We start from the raw sequence: 23,843 nt of genomic DNA, 5'->3' as shown, positions 1-23,843 counted from the left end.
TGGAGCAATACAATTGTACTGAGGCTGTAAAAACGGAAACCACAAAAACAAAAGTGTAATCGCAGCTGCACGCACCGGCTGGTGATGGATATCATCCACGGCGGAGGATGATTGCGTTGTGTATCACAAATGCACAGAGCTGTGATGCTTGATATGCAATTCAAACAGCAAGTTGACATTTGATCGCTTCTTGAATATGCTTTTATCCAATAAAACAGAGCAAATCCTCTCCCTCTCCTTTGGGCTGCTCCCGTTAGGGGTCGCCACAGCGGATCATCCGCCTCCAATACCTTCTGTTCTGCGCATTTTCCTCCCTTACACCAACTGCCTGCATGTCCTCCCTCACCACATCCATAAAGCTTCTCTTTGGTTTCCTCTTTCTCCTCTTGCCTGGCAGCTCCATCCTCAGCATCCTTCTCCCAATGTAACTCTCATCTCTCCTACACACGTGTCCAAACCATCTCAATCTGGCCTCTCTCACTTTTCCACCAAACTGTCCAACCTGAGCCGTCCCTCTGATGTACTCATTCTTAATCCTGTCCATCCTCGTCACGCAAATAAGTATCCCAAATCTGGTTGGCGCTTTTCTCTTCGCCTCGCTCTGCCGACTGAGATAACGCTGAAGAGGGGCGGGACGCGTCCTATGTGTTCCTTTCTCAAGCTCTCACCCTTTTCCTCGTGCGTAAAGCTCGTCCTTCCACGTCTCAAGTGTCAGGGTTACTGAAAATGTCCTTTGACGTGAAACCCTTTGAAGCTGTAGCTGTGATAGGGTTCTGACTCGACAAACTGACCCATATATTCAAATTAGCAGGTGGATCACGTTGATTGAACCGCACAGCATTAGATTGTTACTGTGTATTTGGCTCTTCACAAAGCCACTCTATGAGCTCCACAACGCATTGTTTTAATTGTAGAATTTGCATCGTCTAGGTTAAATACAAATTAACTTGTCTTTATTTGGATTCAAACTGTTTTAAGATGGGTCGGTGCACCAGCCAGTTTGATATCCTATGAATTATCATCGCTCGTTTCATCAAAAGTAGTGCTCTGGTCGCCGGTCACTTGATTGCTGTTTGTTTCTTTTCGTTCGCATCGCTGTGACTTTATCGGTTGACTTCACTGCGCCTTGAAATCGGCCTCTGAATATCACCGAGATATGGGAGATACTTTCCTCCATCGCCTACGTGACCAAGTTAAATGATCCAAAAAATTTAGCAACCTTTGGAAGACCACGTTCCATGGAGGGAGATCCTCCATCCCCCCCCATCCTTCATAACGGCGGAGTGACGTGGCCGGAAACTGCCCGCTGAACACTGAACGGAAGACCCAAACTTTAAATAGAGTGATTCAACCGTTAAGATCGAGGGTTGTTCACGTTTCTTTGGATCGGTGCCGGTGCCAGCCGACAGTACACCAAAGACATGTATTGCATATTCACCGTTTTTGCTCCGTCTTCATAAAATATTTTTTAAATAGGGTGATTGTGTGGTTCAAGGGGGGCGGTGGTTGGGTGGAGAGGAGTGTGCTGACAGGTATTTGGGTGTGACAGGACGTACCTGGCGAGGCTGATTCGGGCCCTCTGACCCCCGCTGAGGGTCACGCCGCCTTCGACAACGGGCGTCTTGTCTTTCTCAGGGAGGAGGGCAAAGTCCTTCCGGGAGGGAAACGAATGGTTTAAAAACACACATTTGAAAGAGACGACCTGAATACATCCAGGGACAGTATTTATGTGTCACCACACCACACCGCTATGCAGTAACCACGACGACATGAAGATACCACATGATGGAGACAGTCATCACTATGGAGTAACCATGACAACGTGAAGTACCCCATCAACCTGTCACTTTCTTTTTCCTTTTTTACCTGGTTAAAAATGTTCCATATTCAGTACCCGTGATGTTAAATGGTATGAATGGTGACAAACTACCAAAGTAGTGTCACGTGACAAGCCGGAATCTTGCAGAGGTAGTGTCAATAAAGCCTGTTGTGTGTTCTTTTTTTTTTTACGATTTTTTTGGGGCATTTTTTATGCTTTGTTGGATAGTGACAGAACAGAGAAACAGGAAAGGCAGGGGAGAGAGAGAGGTATGACATGCAGCTAATGGCCTCGTGCCGCAATTGAACCCAGCCGCTGCGGCAGAGACTTTTAGCTTTGAAAATGATGCGTTCTAATGGAGGAGGTTGAAGTGACAACGACAAAAGTCTTTGCAGAGTGAAAATGTAACTATGGAAAAAAAATTTGGAGCATTTGTTTCCATTTGTTATGTAAAATCCATAAATAAATCCATAAAGTCCATAGACTTCATTTAACATATAATAATAAAAATTAAAATTAAAATAAAATAATATATATATTTTTTTATTAGTAGTAGTATAATAATTAATTAACAATTAATTAATTATTAATTATAATAATTAATAAAGTTATTTCGATTTTTTTTTATCAAAATATATATATTTCTTTCTGTAAATGTGTCCACTAATTAATCAACCATCTTCAATGGGCTCCTCCTTCTACAGTAGGTGGCCTTGTAAGGCCACAGGAGTAGTCTGGAGCCTAGAGAAGTAGTTCTCAATGCAGGGTTCAGGGACTCCCAGGGTCAAGAGGTTGCAGGGGTTCCCCAGTGAAATGATTAAAAGTTCAACTTCACCGTTATTTAATTTAAAAGAGGTTAGCACCATTAGAGAACGATAATGTACAGTAATGACTATTTTGATCATACAGTAGTTTCACTGTTATCTCCATAACTATAGTATATATATATGTGATAGTTATGGAGATATGGAGATGGACTATAGTTATACTATATGAAATTTGGACAAAATCATATCTAACAATAACAACCTTCGAAGATTGGGCTCCCAGCATATCAAATAGGGTGCGTGGCCCAATATGTAGGAAACTGAGGGTCCTTGACATGAAACAGTTTGAGATTCAATGGTCTAGAACCAGTGTTTCCCAAAGTGTGGGCCGCGACCCCTTGGTGGGCCGTGAAGGTACTGCAGGTGGACCGCGAGAGGTCCTTCACAATGAATATATAAAAAGTTTTTCATTTTTTAATCAAGTTTGAAATGACCATAACATAGTTATGATTAAATATTTATATTTAAAAAAGTAATTATAAACATATATAATTTATAATTAATGATAAAGAATGGTATTTAAATTATGTGTTCTTCATTTATCTGACCTATTTTTTTATTTAGTGACCCTATTATTACATTTGTTGCTTTACAAATTGTTCCATGAATGTGGATGGATTACTTACTGGCACTGCATTGCCGTAACGCCCACGTTCACATAGAGTTGTTCTGTTTATGAAATAAAAATATATATAAATAGGGAAAGAGTTCATCTTAGCCTCGTGTTTTGATCAGTGTGAGTTAAGGTTTGGGTGGGCCGCAGAGGATTTTCAGACTTCTCATTGGGGTGCGGCATCATAAGTTTGGGAGTGGCTGGTGGATAACGCAGCGCCCGTTCGGCTGTTTACTATCATGAGAATGAGGTTCACTCCGTCCTCTGAGGTCACATTGTGAGCTCACAAGTGTCTAAAAATGTTGATACGTTGTTGGAATGAAAAAGGGCGACAAGACCAAGAGGCGACGAGTCCTTGAGGTTAGCCGGTTGAAAGTCATGGGCGACAACGTCTCCATCCAGATCCATTTACTGTACGTAAATGTCAAATGTCAAACTCCCCCCGGCCCCTAAATTTGCTTCACCTCTTCTGCTGAAAAGGAGCAGTGGAATGTTACTGTGAGGCAGGGGAGTTCAACTACGATCTTTGTCTTTCGTCCGTGCACCGCTGCTCAAGTCCTTGCGGGCGGGCCCTCGTCGCCCGGACGTTAAAAGGTGAACCCTGGGGATGACGGGCAACGGAACGCCACCGTGCCCCTTCGCGCCGTGTGCGAGACCGCCCACCCCGCTGCGTTGAGGTCCATCCGCGCTGAACAACTCACTGCACCAGCGTTGCCCGAAGGCCTGTGCCTCGCTTTTACTTTGCTCGAAGAGCGGATTTTAACTCAAGGGAGTGGAGCGAAGGTCATAAGGGATTCAAACTCAAAACAGAACGGAGGCACGGACAACAAGGGGCTTCATAGGATATGGATCGGGAGACGAAGGACGACAAAGCAAATTCATTGGGTGAAACAGAAGGGCGACTGACACAAAAAAACACGTCCATACTAATGGGAGGGGGGAGGGAGGGGGTGAAGTGACGGGGCAAGTCCATCATCTTTGAGAGCCTCCTACCTTCTAACTGCAGCTTCCGCCGTCCCAGCAGGCGGCCGCGGGGGAATAAGTTAACAGGACGTTTAACTGCTTGTTAGGACGGAAAGCTGGTAAAAAGGCATGTTGTGTGTCCCACGGTGAACAAAGCAGCGGCTCGGCTCGTAGCTGGGGGGGGCTTACGGCGAGCAGCTAACGCCGGGCTTTATACCAGCGGGGAGACCACCCAGGGCGGCCTGTGCTGCTATGAGGGGGCAACAATAGGGAGGAATTACGGTCACATGTCTTCCAAATGTCGCCTCTCTGTCTGCTTGACTCCGCAAGACTCATCCCACCTGTCTGTCACGGTTGCCCCGGTGATTTCCCCTGCGGTGGAGGACTTTGTGAGGCTTTCTGCTCCTCGTCAGGCCTCTTTGGAACGGCTGATGACCTGATATGAATATGTTTAAGTCATACAATTTTTGAATTGTTCGACCTTCTAGTCTGGAGTATCGAATGATGATTGACAATCGATCCTTCGGCAGCAAAACCTGTCTGCAGATATAAAAACTGTGAAAAGGAACAAATTAATTGGTTTGTTCGTCACTGATTTGGAAGGGCAGATCTTTTCCCACTAAAGCCCCTTCCCACATGGAACCCATAACACGGCTGGATAAAAAATATCCGGCAAGAGCGCTAAGTAGTCATTCCCACATTGGCCTCCTTTACGGAGAAGCTCCCTCTGGAGTCTGTTCCCACATTAAATGACTGTAACAGATCCAGTACGTAATGGGTTCGGTTTAGTACGTTACGTCCAGTGTAGATGCGATCGTTTGGATTTGAATGAATTGAATGAATGATTGAATGAATTTGCACAAAATAAATATTTGCGAAAACCCCCTATTTGTGCTTTATTCGGATTTGGCTCTAACCCTACTTTACAATGTTACTGCTTCCGTTCCCATACACTTCCATTCACAGCCGTACCGGCAATTTCCCGTAAATGATACGAGGTAAAGAGTGTGCAAATATACGGAAAAGACCTTTACAGAACATGGAGACCGGCTCCTGTTCTCGCATGACGCCAATAAAGAACATTGCCTGTAGATTTAGATCTGCCGGCAATGTAGATCTAAATCTACATCGGCGACTTCATTTGGACAAAAATAATGTTAACTCTTGGTTCTGAATTCACAAACAGCCCCAGCAACTCCATGCACACCGTACTACAGCATAATTACCGTCAACATCATTTGCCATTTTTCCGTTTGCATTGAAGACAGCTTTAGAAACACTGTCTGGTCATCTCAGCTGTCATGCACATTGACAGCCACAGCGGATGCTCTGGTGCTGGAGCTCTCAGATGAAGGGGCTGAGTAGCAAGATGTTTTTTCTACATGTAGCCGTCGATATTGCGTGTGGACACTGTTTGCTGTGACAACAGGCCTGTGTTTTTGTCTAAACCCGTGAGGGCGGCAGACACAGAGGGAGGGAGTGCGCCCAAGGTTGTCAATGTGTACGTGTTAAACTCTGCACTTACAGTACGCGCGTGGCAATTTTGAGTTCATTTTGTCTTCCGATCGTACACATGTGTAAGAGCTCATGTTGTGTATAACACTCACTATGGGTTTCACAATGGAAACCTACTAACCTGATGCAATAGATGAAAGGATGTGTGTGAAAACGGGAACCTTACATTGTCATGCAGCCTTTATATGCTCTACCTGGGACACAAATGGTCATAAATCCTGGATTTTATAGCTTTTTCTCTCATGGCTTTATTGAATATTTTGGACTTCCGCAATCTTCATACGAACACACTGTAAGGAACAGGAAACATCAAGTTGCATTGCTCCCTACTGGCAACCTGCTTCACGCTTTGTAATCCGTGGTTCAAAACATGTTAAAATAAGTTGCAATCACGTCAGTTTGCCATTTTCGAAAAGGATATTGGATGTTTTTTAAGGCTTAAGTATTTGCCCTATTGGACTACATACAAGCACAATGGGATGCTTCAGCAGAAGTAAGTTTCACAATAGTGACGCCTTCAGCGAGGGCGTGCTATGAACTGGTATAAATGATGGGAACCAACATTTTAATAAGGTCTGCGTTGAAAAACAGCGAACCTATGCTCTAAAACAATAGAGCTGAGACTATGGAGTTGATGGCTCGCACAGAAACCAGCTTGTCTCTGTTGCAATGCCCCATCAGCTGCAAGCAGCAAGATGATATCCCACCACGGTCCCATAATGTGGAATCTCCATGACGACCGGAGGCAGTATTCCAGTCTAATAGACACTGGGCGCCTGGAGCTAGAAGAGACCATCACTCAACACACAGACTCAGGAGAAAGTGTCTTATTGTGTGCTAATGTGTGTGTGTGTGTGTGTGTGTGTGTGTGTGTGTGTGTGTGTGTGTGTGTGTGTGTGCGTGTGTGCGTGCGTGCGTGCAAGCTTGTGTGTGTGTAGGACTCTAATGTTTTGCGGCTGAATCATCTAATAAAATGCAGATAGGGGAAACTTGAACCTCTTTGACACAAAGCACAGTCAGAGAGAAGTCATCAGTCCAATCAGAGAGAGCTCATTTAGGGAGAGACAGTAGAGGAGGATTAGTGCTCAGAAAGAGAAAAAAAAACTCTCAACAATACGGACAACAGATACTCAGCAGATCCCTTTGGCTTCCTCATCAGTGCACAAACATTTTCATATGGATTTTTTTTTTTAGCCTTTCAAAACGAGTGAATAATTTGGAAGTCTACAACGAGGGTCCCTGACACGTGTAAACGGAGAGGTCCTGAATTCAAATGAAGCTCACGGCATTTTTCGCCTCTACACCTTCCTCCCTCCCCACCGTTGCACCTGAGTTGCTTTCACCGTACGCGCGCCTCTCATGAAAGGACGAGCCTACGCTGCTCCGGCTGCCTACCTCCTCCAGCTGGCAGGCTTTGATGATGGAGGCGTAGCGGTACTCGTCGTTTGTCAGACCAAACAGGATGTTGTCCCGGATGGTGCCGGGCATGATCCAGGCCGTCTGCGAGGAGAAGGAGATGTGGCCACTGTGTCGAATCTTCCCCTCGGACGGGACGAGCTCCCCCAAGATCATCATCAGCAGAGAGCTCTGAGGAACGTCAGACCCTTTCAGCAGAGAACGGTGGTTTGACTCGTATAAGATGTAAAAGTCATTGTGTTGTGAGAGTCTTTGGACTGTGAATTTAGTTTACATAACGCAGTGAGACAGCCGCCGCCAACCGGCCCCGTGGACCCTACCTTCCCGGAGCCGGTGGATCCCGCCACAGCCAGCATCTTGCCCTTTTCTAGGTACAGGCTGATGTTCTTCAGGACGGGTGTGACGTAGAGGTTTGTAAAGAACAGGCCTCCGTCGCCGTTGGGGTGGCCATTAGCTTTGTTCTCCTGCTCGATCTTCTCGAACAGCTCCCCTATCCCCTGCAGCGGAGGAGACAGCACGGCTGAAGCCTTGGGCGGGAATAGCAACACAGCGCCCCTAACTAAAAAGACTGAGATTCTGAAACATAGCACAGTATGTTAGTGCTTATAGTTTGACATGGCTCTACAGTGCCATACCAGTGATTTTCAACCTTTTTCACATCACCCTCCATTTGATACGCATTAGGCCATGGACTGCATTTGGTAAGATTTTGTGTTTGTGTTTTTCTTGGACCCCAATCTGAGCTTTTCATTGTTAGATATGATTACGTCCAAATTTCCATTCTTCCATAAATCATTTTGCTGGCAGCCCCCTGGAACCTCTTGAAGGACCCCTGGTGGTCCCCAGACCGTGCATTGAGAACCACAGTACTATACACACTACACACAATTTGTGTTTGTATGTAGGCTATATGTATTATTCCTATTTCGACTGGAGAGTTAAACGAGATAACTTACGCAACAAACTGATTCTCAGGTCCTTGTTAGAAAAAAAAAAAGAAAAAAAGATGACCTCCTCCAAAGACTCGACAGTGCCCTAACTTAGCCAATCTGTCACCAACTCCCAATACATTATCGAGGGACACATGCCTCTGCGTAACAAAAAGGGGAACCTGTCATGACTCGTCAGCTTAATTATTGACCCCTGGAACATTTTATGGGTCACTGTTCCTCTAATGCAGAGGGCGCTGCGGTCTGCGTAGGACCTCGGCCCGATTGACATTCAAATGAGCTGACGTCCAACGCTGTCAACACCAAAGAATGGGAGCACCCCTCCCACCCCGTCACAAATGGAACATTCCAGGAAGAGGAGAAGACAAGGACAGAGTTCCCGAATTAGTCAATTTACAGAAGCTGCAACCTCAAAAGGAGACGGCAAACTTTTCCCAGCAGAGGCAAAGGGTTTGTGACGAAGCACTCTGGTAATTAACAATGCAAACCTCTGTTCTCACGGTATCGGATGGGGGAATAAATCACACCTGATTTGACTTGGTCTACAGCCCCGACCTGGAGATCAAATTAGATTCCCCTTTCAGAGTGATGGGGACAAATGAACTGTTTAACCACTGAAGCTTGAGAGAAGTCACGCACGCACGCACGCACGCACGCACGCACACACAAACACATTGTTTTTGCTTGTTAACAACACAGGTTACCTTTCAGCACATTTCATATCACACAATGTATTATTTATTTCACACAAAAGCCTTTTACCTGCTTTAATGCTGTGAAGAACTTTATAACTTCTGCTTTGATAAATAAAAAATATATATATGAAATTGCGCTATTATTATGATTATGAATTATCATAATCATAACAATAATCAAATCATATCCTACATGATATTACCATGGAGTGCACAAATGGATTCTAAGATAGATTTTGAATTCATAACGATCCCCAGTCATAATAGCATGTAAAATTCCCTATAATTATCATGACATCAAACTATTCAATATCACCCTGTCTTACGACCACAGACACATTTCTGGGAATTGGCCGCTGGATGTGACATGCACACCCATGTGCGTACAAACACCGACCTCGTCCCAGGACGCTGTGACGTTGACGAGCTCCAGCTCCGTGGTGGTCAGGTTGTACTCCATCGCTCTGTGCTCCTCCTTCAGCAGAAATTCCTGCAAGACAAAGTGACAGAAACCAGTTGTTTTAATGGCGTCTTGAGACCTCAACCTGTAGGGCAAAAAAAAGCTCCAAGAGGTCGCACACAGCTCAATTTTCAAGCTGAAGACATAGTTCTATCACCAAAACTCCATTTAGAGGGACTTTGGTATTAGTCATTTGGCCTTTTTGAACCGTAATGCTCCACAGGTTTGATTAGCGTTACCATGGTGACCGGAGGAATGTTCTGGCTTGTCTTGTTCCGGCGAGATTGTCTCAATTTGCGTAAAAACAGATACCTAATAAGTGATGTATGTGCCTAACCTTGTACCACGGTGGTGGGAAGTAACCCTGAATTCCACCTCCGGGAATAATTAAGTGTTATCTTATCTTTAAATGAGACAGACCCATTAATAAGCAGCAACATGTTCTACTGCGAGGCATTCAACAGGACAACTTGTACAGATACAACGTATAATCAGTACAGTGCCTTCCCAGTCAGCTCTGTGGTATGAGTATGACCATGCACACAATATAAAACACTGCCATTTCAGTTGGTGATTAATCGCCATAGAAATAATTGCAATTAATAATTTAGTCTGTTAGGTTATGTGTCACGCCTCAACAGATGTCTGAGACCCATCTATTTATAGCAACATTTTCCACATTAGTTTGAAATTACCCAGAAATTTGGATGGAAGGATAATTGCAGAACAATTTTACAGAAGGATTTTTGATTAGCTCAGATGATTGTGACAGCTCTTATGGAACTGGCAGAAGGTGTCCGTGGCGTGTCCACCTCCTTAAATGTTTCAACTTTCAACATTTTAAGGCAGATGCTCTTACACTGGAGTAAAAAGGGCGCTACCTCAAAATCAACAATTCATACTTGGCTAGGTTATGCTGTCCTATGTTATACTAAAACTATAATATACTACAATGTACTTCATTGTATGGATATACGGTATAGTGTAAGTGTTGGGTAATTAGAAGAAAAAAAAGTTTGTTTTGTGACAAGAGAAGAGAGAGAAGTTTGAGAGAAGTTGACAGAAACAGCTTTGGTGGTAGAATCAAACAGAACAATGTATCTTATCTTGATAAAACCACCAGGAAAGTGAATTTGTTATAGTTTGTTGCGGGTCAAGACTCTTTCGAGCGTAGGGACAGTGGGCTGATGACTGCTTTGTTTGTTTTCAACACAGAGCTGTGTTGAAGGTGATTACTGTTTCATTGACCTCTCCACCTTCTGGGTCTGATGCCGCCTGTTTTTATGTACACAATAACATTTTAATTACTTGTGTATTCACATTCAAAAAAGGTCAATTAATTATATCAATGGAACATACTGTGTGTGCGTGTGAGAGAGAGAAAGACAGAGAGAGAGCAGGCCAGAGTCTAGTATATATACAGCTACTATAGATATTTGTATTCACCTTAATATGTGTGTAGTATATACCCTGTAAAGCCCAAATCAAATAAGTGAGAGATGGGCTCCGAGGAAAGTTTGCCAAATGTGTGAGTTTATCACCAAATTACCAGATCTATTAATTGCTAGGATAATAATTTGAGATCCATTGAGAATGTATATGCGGTCTTCAAATTTACATTCTCAATGTAAATTAACATTCTCGGACTACTTTCTACCGAGTAGTCTTTAAAAAAAAGAGAGCGAGTTCTGCAGGAGAGCTATAGTGGATGTTGTAATATTACAACCATGGGCCTTATGTGTGTTCATGTGAGTGTGCGCTTCTATGCATGTTTCTTAGTGTTTACATCTCACATGCCGTACCAGCCACTCAGAATGGCGGCTCCCAGCCGGCTGGCTGCCAACCAAATACTGTATACCCATTCATTCCAATCAGATAAGCACAGACCTGTCACTAGCCTGTGAAGGACCAGCCGACAATTCTAGGCAGCTGCATCTTGTACCAGTTCTCGCGATGCCTTAGGCCAAAAGTTGCCAAGTCACACTGATGTATCAAGGGCAGTTTGCTAAATGAGCAAAGAAAATATGATTTATTGTGCCTTTATGCAATTGACTTAAACATGTGCGTGTGTGTGTGTGTGTGTGTGTGTGTGTGTGTGTGTGTGTGTGTGTGTGTGTGTGTGTGTGTGTGTGTGTGTGTATGTGTGTGTGTGTGTGCACATGCACACAGGCTCTTTGGAGTGATGTGGCATTTTTTGGGGCTGTTTATGTTTTCTGCACATCTTGACTTCGCACCAGTACCTTGTGATCAGGCACACATCTCTCGACTGACCCTACAAATGTAATTGTGTTGTGTAGCTCAAAAACCACGGTGCACGGTTTCTGTCCTACCTCGATCTTCTTGACAAGGGCCATGGTGTCGTACCACATCTGGATGGAGCCGGGAAGCTGCCGCGTCAGCGTCATGCGCAGCACCATGCAGTAGGAGGCCGTGGTGAAAATACGCCGCAGGATGATGCCCTTACTGAGAGCGTGCGGCACAATGGCCGACACGATGACCAAGATGGCAGAGAAGAAGTAGGAGGCGCTGTAGAAGTAACGCAGCGAGCCGATCTTCCTCGTGAGGGTCATCTCATCCCTGTGGAAACAGGGAAGAAAAGCAGGGGGTTATTGTTGGTGTCTGACAAATTGACGTCCCGTCTTTGTACCCTTGTGTGTATGTCTGTTTGTGGTAAGTCTTACTATCTGTTGGTCTGTCTTTTTGTTTGTCAGTAAGTCTTACTGTCTGATGTTCTTGATGATGGTCTCCATGACCTCCTCCCAGCCGTAAGCCTTCACTGAGTGGATGTTCTCTACAATCTCCGAGGTGAGAGCCAGCCGTCGACTGATCAGCACGGCCCGCTTAGCCCTGCGGGGGAAATAATTAATTTGCACACGCATATGCAGTATATGCACCGCATGTATTTCAGTACAAATGCTTTCCCTGTAAACAGGCCTTTATACTGTGGACAAGTTTGTTCTCAAAATAGATAAAAGTGTGGGTACAATATATGTGCAATAATTGAGAATGGATGCGATGCCTCCATTCGAGATGGGAAAAACAACAATATTGAATCTAAATGGTGTGTGGGGGTGGTGTGGTTTAAGCAGCACCACCTGTCTTGGGTCTAGGTAATTGGGTGGCTGAATGCCTGTTGCTCGTTAGAGCAAACAATGAGCAACAGGTTAAACCCCCATCCTCACACACACGCACACGAGAGGAGCCCTTTTAATGACATGTTTGCCATCTGCTCCAGGGTTGTTCCATCTCTAAATAATTGTGAAATTGCAGTACACTCTCTAAACCTCATGAGTGTTTTTTTCATTCATCTATTTGTATGTACATGAATATATCTTTAAAATACGTGACTCTGTATTCCTCAGCTGCCCACCTGAGAGGGCCCATCTTTTGGGAAAGCCAGGCTTGGACGATTCCCAGTAAGGTGAGGGCCGCCAGAGCACAGAAACCATTCACCTCGATCAGCTCCCAGATCAGCCCGACACACAGGATACACTGCAGGGGGGTGATCCACACAAAGTGGGCCAAACCCAGGCTCTGGTATGGAAACACACAGACTCATATACACACACACACACACACACATACACACACACACACACACACACACACACACACACACACACACACACACACACACACACACACACACACACACACACACACACACACACACACACACACACAGACATAGAAACACAAGCACATGGACACACAGAAACACATAGGGATGATGATAGACAAACGCACACACAAACAAAACCACATTGACACAGACACACACACACACACACACACGTGCACACAGACAGACACAAACACACACAGAAATAGACAGATGGGTACAGACAGACAAACACACAGACAGACGAGAGAAAACATTATTAGTTAATATACAAAGGGTTACTGGAATCTCTCTTTTATGACTATAAGAACGATTTCATCACCGTGGGGAAATTCCCTTTGTGATTGTCCCGCTCCTTCACAGGGAGCGAGGAATGCAGCGCACGGCTCTGAGTAGTTGCCCTGGAGCAGCTGCTGCTTCAGAGCACGGCCGCTGGACTCGGGTCCCGACTCTCGGTACTCCTGAGTCAGATTCAGACTCGGATATTGTCTCTTATCTATTAAAACGCGAGCGGATCAAAACATAAATCCGGGCAAGTTCAGGCATTTGTCACCATTAGGGATTTAGTTGCCGCAAACTCTTATTCAGATTTTGAGGACTGTAGTTTGCCCAGACAGATGAAGATTTTGACAGGGATACTGATCACACGTGCTTGAACATTAGGTAGGATTTTTTTAATTTGACCATCAACATTTACTGGAGGTAATCAGGTAATCAAGGACTGCGGGGCGTCACATATAATCAGAACATTTTAGACTCGATACATCCTGAATTCTCCACACCCACTGAGTAAAACTAAGCCAGCTTTGTGCCATGGGGCATTATCCAGCACCATGAAAAAACACTAGCGGTGTCCTTTAAATATCATGCCTCCTTCCCTTCAACACGTGCATGTGCAGAGATACCCACACTCTGTGTCTGTATCTGAGCGTGGTGACCCATAACAACCACCGAATGGGAAGAGCAAATGTTACGCTGGTGATAATTGCTTCAAAGCCGTTACCACAGTGTTTCCACATTCAACGCCTCGGCCAGACCTACGACTGGACGGCCAGAGTTCAGCCCACAGAACATGCGCACGCACGCACGCACGCACGCATGCACACCCGCAATGTTTCCATCACCATAGCCCATCTCAAGGCGAGATAAACAAGCCTGTGATAATGCAAATCATGCAATGATTTTATTAAATCTCAGTTGTTAAGGAGACGCTGTATGTTATGAGTAGTCCATGTCTGCGTCTTGAGATTATGCATTGTCTTTTTTTTTATTCTCCAGGGGTTTCAGGTGTGAATAACGGAGTCTTACCTCGTCCAGCTTGTTGAGGTGAGCCGACATCAGATTCACCAGCTGACCTGTGCTGATCTTATCCAGGACGCGACTGGACAGTTTCAGGGTCTGCGAAGGTCAAAGGCAATTTGAGACCATGAAATCAAATTAAAAAACCTTGTGGTTGAAGTTTCATCCAAATCGATCCACAAATGGAGCAGATATTAACGATAAACCGACTAAATTTGATCGATATCACAGATGTGGTCCAATGCATTTCACGCCGAAATATGTCGGTACTCTCCAAATATAATCACAGGGTGCAGATTCAGGAACCTCGGAACCTACGAAACCTGTAATACAGATAACATGACTAAACTGGACCCTGTGTATTGCTGCCACGGCTATATTTATTATTATTAGGATTATTATGATTATTATTATGATTATTATTATTATGATGATTATTATTATGATTATTATTATTATTATTATTATCTTTCACTATAAACTTGGCATTAACTTGCCTCTTTTCTCCTCCTCTTTTTAGTGGGGCAGTCTAGGTGAAATATCGAAAACAATTGGCCATTTTGCGCTAAAAGTTTCAGATGCGGCGCACACGTTATGAAAAACAGGCGAAATGGCCGCCAAATAGGTGCCAAATTGGCTTGAATTTTGTCAACAACAGGTTTTATGAGTCTTGATGATAACCAGAGTAAGTTCAGCCTTGTTAGATCAGATGCCAAAACACCACAGACACTTATTCAGCAATTTTCTTTGAAAGGGGATTTTCTTTTTTGCTTTTAACCTGAGAAAAGCACAAAAACAAAAAAGATCACTTCAGGGTCCGAAGCATCAAGCTTGGTAACTCCAGGGTTGGAATTCTCCACCATGCTTTCATTCAAGATACTTCAATACACCAAGGGAACTGCAAGACCCTCCAGTAGCACGGAAACTGACAGAAACAATATCACCGGGTCTCTCTCACCCGACCTTTTTATATATGAGGCTGAAGAGGGCGATGCGGATCTGCATGCCCAGGTGGTGCAGGCCGAAGATGGCGGGCTGCAGCAGGAGGAAGCGGGCGGTGAAGAGGAGACAGAGGCCCAGGGCCAGGTAGTAACCTTGCTGCCGCTCGGGGGCATGGAACGGGTCAAAGGAGCTGATGATCCGGCCCAACAGCTGGGGCTGCACTGTCTTGGAAACCTCCTGGATGTGCAGAGTCAAAAAATAAGAGAACATGGAGATGGCAGGGTTGAGCATCAAGTCATGGTTAGAATAATAGCATATACAATACATATCTACTACTATGCTACGTTGGTATTTTGTTGTATCCTAAGAGAATTTGAGAGATTATGTTTTTGATCATCTGTACACCATTTTTTCATTGAGCAGAGGCTTTTATCCAAAGTGAAAATAACTACGTATTTTTATACAGTATATGATGATTTGTTGGTAGTAGTGGAACTGACCATTAGAAAAAGTGTCTGTCACTGTGTTATACTGATTGAGGTTTCTGCCTGCCACTGCATTTCATTGGTTCTGTACCTGTACTCTGCTAGTGACAATAAAGTTGAATCTAATCTAATCTAATCTAATCTTCTAATATACCTTTTCCAGGAAACAATCTATTATATAGATCTCAAGAATTTACAAGGCATACATTGTATGAAGGAAGTATGAATGTTATAAAGGCATACAAGTTGTTTAGAAACAATAAATGTCTGAACTTTGAATTAACGGCCAGCGACTCATTCATGTCTAGCTTTGTTCTGTGTTGATGCCATGTAGAGTTCACCATGCTTTACGGTGCATGGAACAGCTTAATGGGCATTCCTGTCGTTATGTCCCCTCCTACTGTCTTGAGCTTATGTAATGGATGCTGTGGAACAGCTAGCACACTCTGGTGCTACATGCTACAGTATAGTTTTATGTCAGGAGGCTCTGCCCCTTAGGGGCTACATTCCTTATGGTATACCTCCAACCACGTATGTGGACTGCTGATTTATTCCTACACTGGCTTCAGCCAATCAGGATGGAGCAGCATCGCTATATAAATCCAGGGCGCCCGCTAATCATCTCCTTTTTCAATTCTTCAGCAACTGATTGAATTCTACACTCATAACGACAAAAACTTAAAGATCACCGCCGCCGAGTCAAGCACGATCAATAAGCTTTCTTGGTGTCTTGAAGATGGCAAACCTTATGCCGACAACCGCTCTATGAAGAGCCCCCTGTAAGAGTCGTGCTGATGGTGATGGGCGATCCTTACGACAGATGTTTCCTGGAGCGCAACACACCATCTCCGGGCTCGCAGAGCCATTGCTGTGAAACTGCCGAGCAGGTATTTCATAGAACGCATGCTGCTGGACCAGGCCATAAAGGAGATGTTGGAGGCGTCCCCAACCCATCCTATCAATGAGGAGGATGATGATGCCGTCACTGTGGACGATGAGAACATCTTCTCCCGTCCCCCCTCTCCTTCCAGGTCCATCACCTTTCCTCCCGGCAGAAAGTTGATAGGATAAAGCCCCAGTCGCGCAGGCCCGCTTCGCCTACGGGGAGCTGACTTCCACAGGCCACTCACCTTTGCTGTGGGTTGCCTAGGTATTCCCATGCGTCCACCATTGACCACGGATGTGGATCTGATGGTGGGTGGAGTGTATGCGGGTGAGCAATTGATGATTCCTGCCATGCCCTTTCTCAACTGCTACTACTGGGGTTCCTGGGCTGCCCCTGGCGAGGCCCGCACTCCCGTCTCATCCCACAACCCCTTCACATAAGTTGTAGTAAGATTCGAGTCTCAGCAGACAGGCAAACCACGCCTCAAGGAGACGCTGGCTCATTACTTTGTCCTGACCTCAGTAGGATCTTGGGCATCCAAGAAACCACTGCTGCCATCGGCGACGGTCACTGCTCTGCTGCTGCGGTAACATCAAATGTGGTGATGTTGGCGGCCTCAATCCCCCACTTGACCATCGGCAGAGAGACGCCGACAGCTTCCGAGACAGAGGAGGTGTCTAACCCTAACCCTTACACTAACCCTAACCTTACCCTTAACCCTAACCCTAACCCACAATGCTGTGTCACAGCATTGTCGGTGGTTACTCAGAGACATCTCTGGCTGACCGTGACGTCATGCGCGGGTCAGAGATCAATGCGGCCATCTCAGAGACGGGGCTGTTCAGGGACGCTCTCACTGAGACCACTGAGTGCCTCAGAAAGAGAGAGGAGGACAGGAGACAGTTCTCCCTACACCTGCTGTTGGCAGGGAAAAGCACACAGGGCTGTTGGTGATATTGGTAGCTGGGGCACTTTGGTTCACGGAGCTCCAACCATTAGTGGTGGCGGGCCTGTGGCAGATCCCGATGCGCCGCAGTGCACTGTTGCAGGCCGGGTGCTCGGTGACCTCCTTACCAGTCCTGGGAAGTCCTCTGTGCGCCTGGCTTCTGAACGGCGAAAGGAGGGACTTCACTGTCCGTGTCCCGTGTGCTCGCTGGCGTATTATGTTGCCTGCCCAGCTTTAATTTGGTTGTGTGCGATGAGGCGGCTGCACTTGGCTCGCCAGTCTCTCGCGCGTCTCGCTATGGATTATGAGTCGGCGGGTCATGTGGCAGCTTCGAATGCCCTTTTTAGCGGCATCAGTTGTCACGGCATTTGTATGGCAGCATTCTGGTCATTGCTGTCCGCATTTGTCCATTTTTATCTGTCTCTTTCCCAGTCTGTGCTTGGCATTGCGGCCGAGTGGACTTACTAGGGAATAAGGAATATATTCTTTCACGGGCTACTTCGATTCTCTGACATGCTGCCTGTGCTTAGTGACTAACATTTTCTCTGTGTATACAGTGTGTGTAGCGTTAGTCACTTCCCACCGGCCCTTTGTTTGGGCACCATGGATTGACAGGGTTGCGATGTGTGAATATTTTTCTGCTTTAGCCTTCGCCCGTTAGGCACTTGAGTTTTGTTCGGGTCCAGTGGGGAGTTTAGTATCAGGGGCGGAGCCTCATGACATAGAACGCTAGTTACTGTAGCTTTGTAACTACAGTTCTAGGGTTTTATACCCCACTGGATCCATCAGTCTTGCTGAATTGATTTCGGGAGATGATTAGCGGGCTTGCTGGGTTTATAGTATAGAAATGCTGCTCCATCCTGATTGGCTGAAGCAACTGTATGAATTAATTATCAGCAGTCTGCTTACGCAGTTATATGTATACCATTAGATAAGGGGCTTCTTCTTCTTCATAGAAGGGTAGTTAGAAAGCTACAGTAACTATCGATCTACAGTTCCAGACATGTGGGAACGATGAATTCACTGTGAAGTGGCACCTACGTGGCAGCCCTGACCAAACAGGTAAAGGTGAAGTAATTTCATATTATGGTTAATCCTTTTTCTGTCGTATTGTCAGAAAATGATAACATCTACATGCGATAAAAAGACAATCAAATTTGTGGTTGGAACTGATTGGACTGATTATTGTTACCATTGTTGACATTGGCACATAGTTTGACATGATGAACCTCAGTTGGATGATCCATCATTGGATTATGAATGTATAACCAGATGTTACATATCAATATTGTACACTTGTATATCTAATGCTCGTGGTTCTTCAGGTTCTCTTCGATACTCCACCAATGTTAGGATCCTCTCATCTTTTCCAAACATTACATTTTCCTTCTCGTAGATACGTTCCTAGATAATAAACAGGCTTAGACATCTTTAGAACGTTAAACTCTCAAACCACAAAGCCTGTCGTTAATGCCACGGCGTGCCCCTTGACATGGACAGGAAGAAGACAGTAGAAGCCCAAACCCCAACAGTGTTGCACTCGGCTGGACGTACTCTTTGCAAAGAAATGTTTTGACTCACCCCAAGGTAGAGTAGGATGCCATAGAAGATGAAAGGCCAGACAAAGCATCGAGCCAGCGCCCGCATAAGTCTGGGCTTGGTCTTGGCCGAAACCACCTCTCTGTCCCATTCTCTGAAGGGAGATGGGTTAATACAGACAGCATTCATTTTAAGGAAGAAGAAGCAGCGGACACTCAAATCAATTCAGAATTTGACAACGCGTCATGTTAAAAATGGCCACAACGCAACGCAAGACAGGGCATCCCCAAACCGGCAACCCACCACATAGGTGGGAAGCATTAAAACATTTGTATTTACATATAATCTACATTTTTTCTCTTCCCTCCATGTGTGGAGCAATGGAGGGAAGAGAAAAAATGTGAGACTTGCGAGAAAGTGGAAGATAAAAGAATAACGTTGACGAGAGAGGAGGAACCAACTAGTGAGTGGGAGTGGATGAAATAATAATTTGTGAGTTGAGTGCAGGCGAGAGTGTGGGAGAAGGGAGGATACAAAAACAAGAGAGAGAGTGTGAAGGCAAGATGTTAGAAAGAGAGAAAAAGAGAATTCAAGGACGTTGGTTAGTCATCCAGTGATGACTGTAACCATGTTCAAAGTTCAAATTCACAGCAGCCTTTGCGTTCGCTTGATCATAGTGATAATTGCGAAAAGGCCCACTGCTGATAATGGAGAGTTCAGACTACATGATTTTAGCCTGATTTTCCACTTGCCGACAGGTTTTTGGAGATCGGCGAGCAAAGCCCCTGATCGGAGGGAAATCATAGCGACAAACGTGTGGTGTGAACTGCTCACAGCACGATCCGAGCGCTCGCAGACGCCAGCGAGATCTCAAGCAGGTTCAATATCCGGTTGCATCGGGTTCGTGTCGGGAGCGACGCAACAAGCTACAGCCAATGACGGCAGACACGGAGTGACGGGGAGGGGAGGAGTCCAGAAGGAGAGAGAGGGGAGTGCACCAGAGTTCATACCTATTTTACTTTTCTTATTTATTTTTTATTCCGTTTTGTTCTTTCAGTGATCAAGAATCTAATAAAAAATAAACAATCCTGTCCCATGCATGGTATCGCGTCATTTCCGGTGTCACTTCTCGCGTCTGTTTTCGTGACAAAACGTAGTTTGGGGACCCGACAGACTCAGCAGTCATGTAGTGTGACTTTGTTTCCCCGAAGAAGATTCCCGATCACAAGACAGAAAGTTGTGTAGTGTGAACTGTACAGCGATCTGACCACTTTGGAAGTCGTGTAGTGTGCCCATGGCATAATTTATCGCCCTGCAGGCAGCGAGAACCTTTTAAAGGTCGACATTTAACATCCATGGGGCTGTTGGCACCTCTCGCCAAGATGTGGCCCCTGGCAGAGGCAAACAGGGGCCCCTGTGACCAGCCGCTATGGGGGCACGGCTGTGTTTGATCAGGGCAAATAACACAGGTGACATTTAGCGGGTGGCCAAAAGTCATTCCCTTTCTTTACCGGGGAAAAGAAAAGAAGAAAATCCTTCAGAAGTGTGACATTTACTCCATCTTATAGGATGGGAAAGTAGGGAACAAAAGACGGGGGGTGTTAAAGGAGAAAAGGGAGAGAGGAGAGAGAAGACGATTAAAGAGGTAGGACAGAGCGAGAGAGCAATTAGGACCAAAAAGAGTGTGAATCACAGTGGAAAGTATAGAGAGGAGAAAAAAACACAGAACAAAAAATAGATACAGAATGAGGCGAGGGAAAGAAGGGCATTAAGGGAGCGGGTAAAGGAACAAAAACAGAGAGGGAGATGAGCCAAGGGGGGCATGACAACGATGTAGCATGTGGGCGATGAAGAGAACCCGAGACTGAGAACAGAGGATCTGACGTTGCATCCTACATGCTTTGTTTGGCATACACACACAAGTTTATGTCTGGCCTCGTCTAAATGGCATCCCATATTTTAGTTTTGAGCAGGCCAGCTACGCAGCACCGCTCCTTTCTCTACAGTAATCACACGGAACACTACTCGCCACAGTAAATAGTAAAACTTGGCAACAACTGGTTATGCAATTAGGCCACTGCTGGTCTGAACATGTCAGGTCAATTCAGTGATCAGTTTGGCACCAATGTCTGATAATATGTCAAAATCCCCTTTATATAACAATAATTATTCGGTAATAATCCATATAATAATAATTAGTATTGTGATTAGCTGTTGATATGGTACTTTATCGTGACTGATAAGCTGCCATGTATTTACAGCTACATCTTCATTAAAAGCAAAGTTTACAAAAAAATCTTAGCAATAACATTGGCGCCCTAGTTTAAACTAAACAGCCCTTTATATTATTAGTTCTGTATAAACGATGCCATACCATGTTCGGGTAACAAGGACCTGAAATGACTCATTACGTAAGCATTCCATGTTGTCAAAATAGTAGTCATGTACATTTTCCCCCGAATTATTAGTCTTGTACGCAACAAAACAATATAACACAACAGCTTATCAACACATGTGTTTTTGATTTAATGTCTGCCGTTCATGTTAACAGCTCCTTGTCAGTGCCGCTGGGGTTATGATGCTGTCTAAGGTATTCCGTTTTCGCATTTCATAACATTTTGAGAGTAGATTCCACATTTGGTGTATCTGGCAGGTGTCCCATTGAAATGTGTGACCTATCAAATTCTGAAACCTGCTTTTGCCGTTCGGCATTTAAGAGGGAGACAAACGACCCTGATACAAATAACAGAATCCATTGTGGTGACCTACCCCATCCTCTCACCTTTTGGTACAGAAAGGCATTTTGGCGCCGGGGTGTCATGTACAGAAAATAGCGTCAGAGACTCGGAGAGGTCACACATCTCAGTGCCACACTCTCAGACAGCACACACCTCTCAAGCCGCTCTGATAAATTATCCGCAAGATCAAAGGATGGAGCCTTGTACACATCCGACAGCTCCAACTTCTTCCGGAAACCCTTCCTCAACAGCGGTGATGTCCACCTGCAGGAAGACCACAGGGCTACAATCAGATTTTACCGCGCAGTGAGAAAACTGTGGCGGGGTTTTCGTCTGGTATAAACAACATTGCCTGGTTGGAGGTTTTTTTCCGTGGTAATATTCATCACATTAGATGAGCATTGGAGTGTAGGACAGTCCGAACTGTAGGGCGGCATCTAATCTGCATCCTCTAAACTAGAACATGGTTTTCCGCGCTGGGAAAGAGTTGCAGGGGGGCTAGGAAGTGGCTGCACACCTGTCTAGCCTTTCCCGCAATAACAGTGGTGAAAAAGAGAAATAGTCTCAAAAACGATGGAAAAAAACTCCACGGGAGACAGTCTTGCAGATACGCAGCACTTTCTTTGTCCCAAAGGGACCTTCGTCAGAACATGTACTGCATAAAAGCAGCGGTTTTAGACAGGGACAACAAGTGACACCAATTGGATAATGGGCCGGGTGTCAGCCAATGCAAAAGTTGTCCAATGGAACACAGAGCATCCAACACATCATATCATAGACCTTTAAAACATCAACAGTCAAAGTTTCAACTCGAAAGGCTTCATAGAGACTGACCAACAGACATACCCCAGCATATTAATATTTACAATTAACAACATTACATTATATTATATATTAAGTCAATATTCATTGTCCCCCCCCACCCCCACAAAATATGTACGCTCACCCTCACAAATATAGTAAAGTTTATTTTTGTGATAAAATGTGCGCTGTTTATCAGCAAGATTTAAGATAAAAGTTTAAGATAAGTTAAGATATGTTTAGGATCAAACATTTGTGCAGCCTAATTGTGCACTCCACACAATCTACACAGTTGTTTCTTGCATGTTTGAAATAATAATAATTTACAATAAAAATAAAATAAAAACAATCCTTTGGCAGATCATAAAGAAAGTAATGTTTTCATTTTTTTCCTCTGCCAGTGTGCCAAGACCTCGCCATAAAAAAAAAGTCGTGGGAAGCCCTGGACTAGAACCGCCTGTTGTTTTAAAGCCCGGTGTGTGTTTGAGCACCGCGCAGACAGCGGCACAACAGCAGTGACCGGCAACAGTTCATTGAAAGATGGCATCATGTTGACGGGACACAATGACAGTATTTCTCGGTGACTCACTGGAGCCGAGGGAGAGCTGCTGTTATGTCCTTAAAGTAAAAAAAAAACAAAACATCAGACTGGGATGGACTGGGATGGATATTATTCCCTGGCATCGAGAGGGGTCGTTTAATAAGCTCGGTCGTGTTACACCGACTCTTGGTGGCTTCCAATAAGCAGTGAAAAGTGACGAAATAGGGATATGCAGCACGGTGCTGCAGAATTTAAAAAAAAGATATAGCAATTAATGTCGTATTATAGGCTCTGTAATATCAGGACACTGGATGTGACAAACACATGTCATACTTTAAGTACATCAAAGAGCAAATACTTTTACTTAAGTAATGATGTCATTGTGGTGATGGTTCACATTCACTCGAGCCAAAACGTACCATCTCTTACCAGAAGAAAAACTTGGAGATGAAGTTTGCGTCTTCCACAGGTGACCTCTGCATCCTTGGCGCGCTCCCGGTGTGGTTCCCCTGCACCTGCGTCGCTCACATTTGGGGGCCCTGCGCGCTCCCGCGCCGAGAGAGAGGGGCCTCTGGGAGCGATGTGACGTCACCGGTCAGCTCTGCGCCCTACAGTATCGATCGTCTGCCCGCCCCCCCCCCCTCCGCCAGAGACGGCGTATCCTCGGTGCTCTTGCGATGGCTGCGTTGTCCCGTCCCCGGCGGTGTCCTGATGCTCCTCCTCCCGGTCGCTCCCTCGGTGAGACGCGCAGTGGGAGCTCCGCGGGACGGCGCAGCGGCTTTTATC

At 45.1% G+C, this 23,843-nt stretch overlaps 1 protein-coding gene across 1 annotated transcript in view; it reads right to left on the bottom strand.

Annotated features, from left to right (window-relative positions):
• cftr (CF transmembrane conductance regulator) overlaps positions 1-23,539 on the bottom strand; it is a gene marked incomplete at both ends in the record, with an annotated part of 39,567 nt that extends 16,028 nt beyond the window's left edge. The window contains 12 exons of the mRNA XM_080002773.1: positions 1,557-1,651; positions 7,133-7,324; positions 7,474-7,650; positions 9,196-9,288; positions 11,589-11,835; positions 11,980-12,105; positions 12,629-12,792; positions 14,189-14,278; positions 15,143-15,358; positions 19,020-19,131; positions 21,869-21,979; positions 23,487-23,539. Of these exons, the coding sequence (XP_079858899.1) occupies positions 1,557-1,651; positions 7,133-7,324; positions 7,474-7,650; positions 9,196-9,288; positions 11,589-11,835; positions 11,980-12,105; positions 12,629-12,792; positions 14,189-14,278; positions 15,143-15,358; positions 19,020-19,131; positions 21,869-21,979; positions 23,487-23,539 (1,676 nt within the window). The remainder of the gene's footprint in view (positions 1-1,556; positions 1,652-7,132; positions 7,325-7,473; positions 7,651-9,195; positions 9,289-11,588; positions 11,836-11,979; positions 12,106-12,628; positions 12,793-14,188; positions 14,279-15,142; positions 15,359-19,019; positions 19,132-21,868; positions 21,980-23,486) is intronic.
• Between the last annotated feature and the right edge of the window lie 304 nt (positions 23,540-23,843).

The sequence above is a fragment of the Zeus faber genome (assembly GCF_960531495.2).
Source record: "Zeus faber genome assembly, chromosome: 6".
In the NCBI taxonomy this organism is placed as follows: domain Eukaryota; kingdom Metazoa; phylum Chordata; class Actinopteri; order Zeiformes; family Zeidae; genus Zeus; species Zeus faber.
This window is presented reverse-complemented; position numbering and strand designations above follow the sequence as displayed.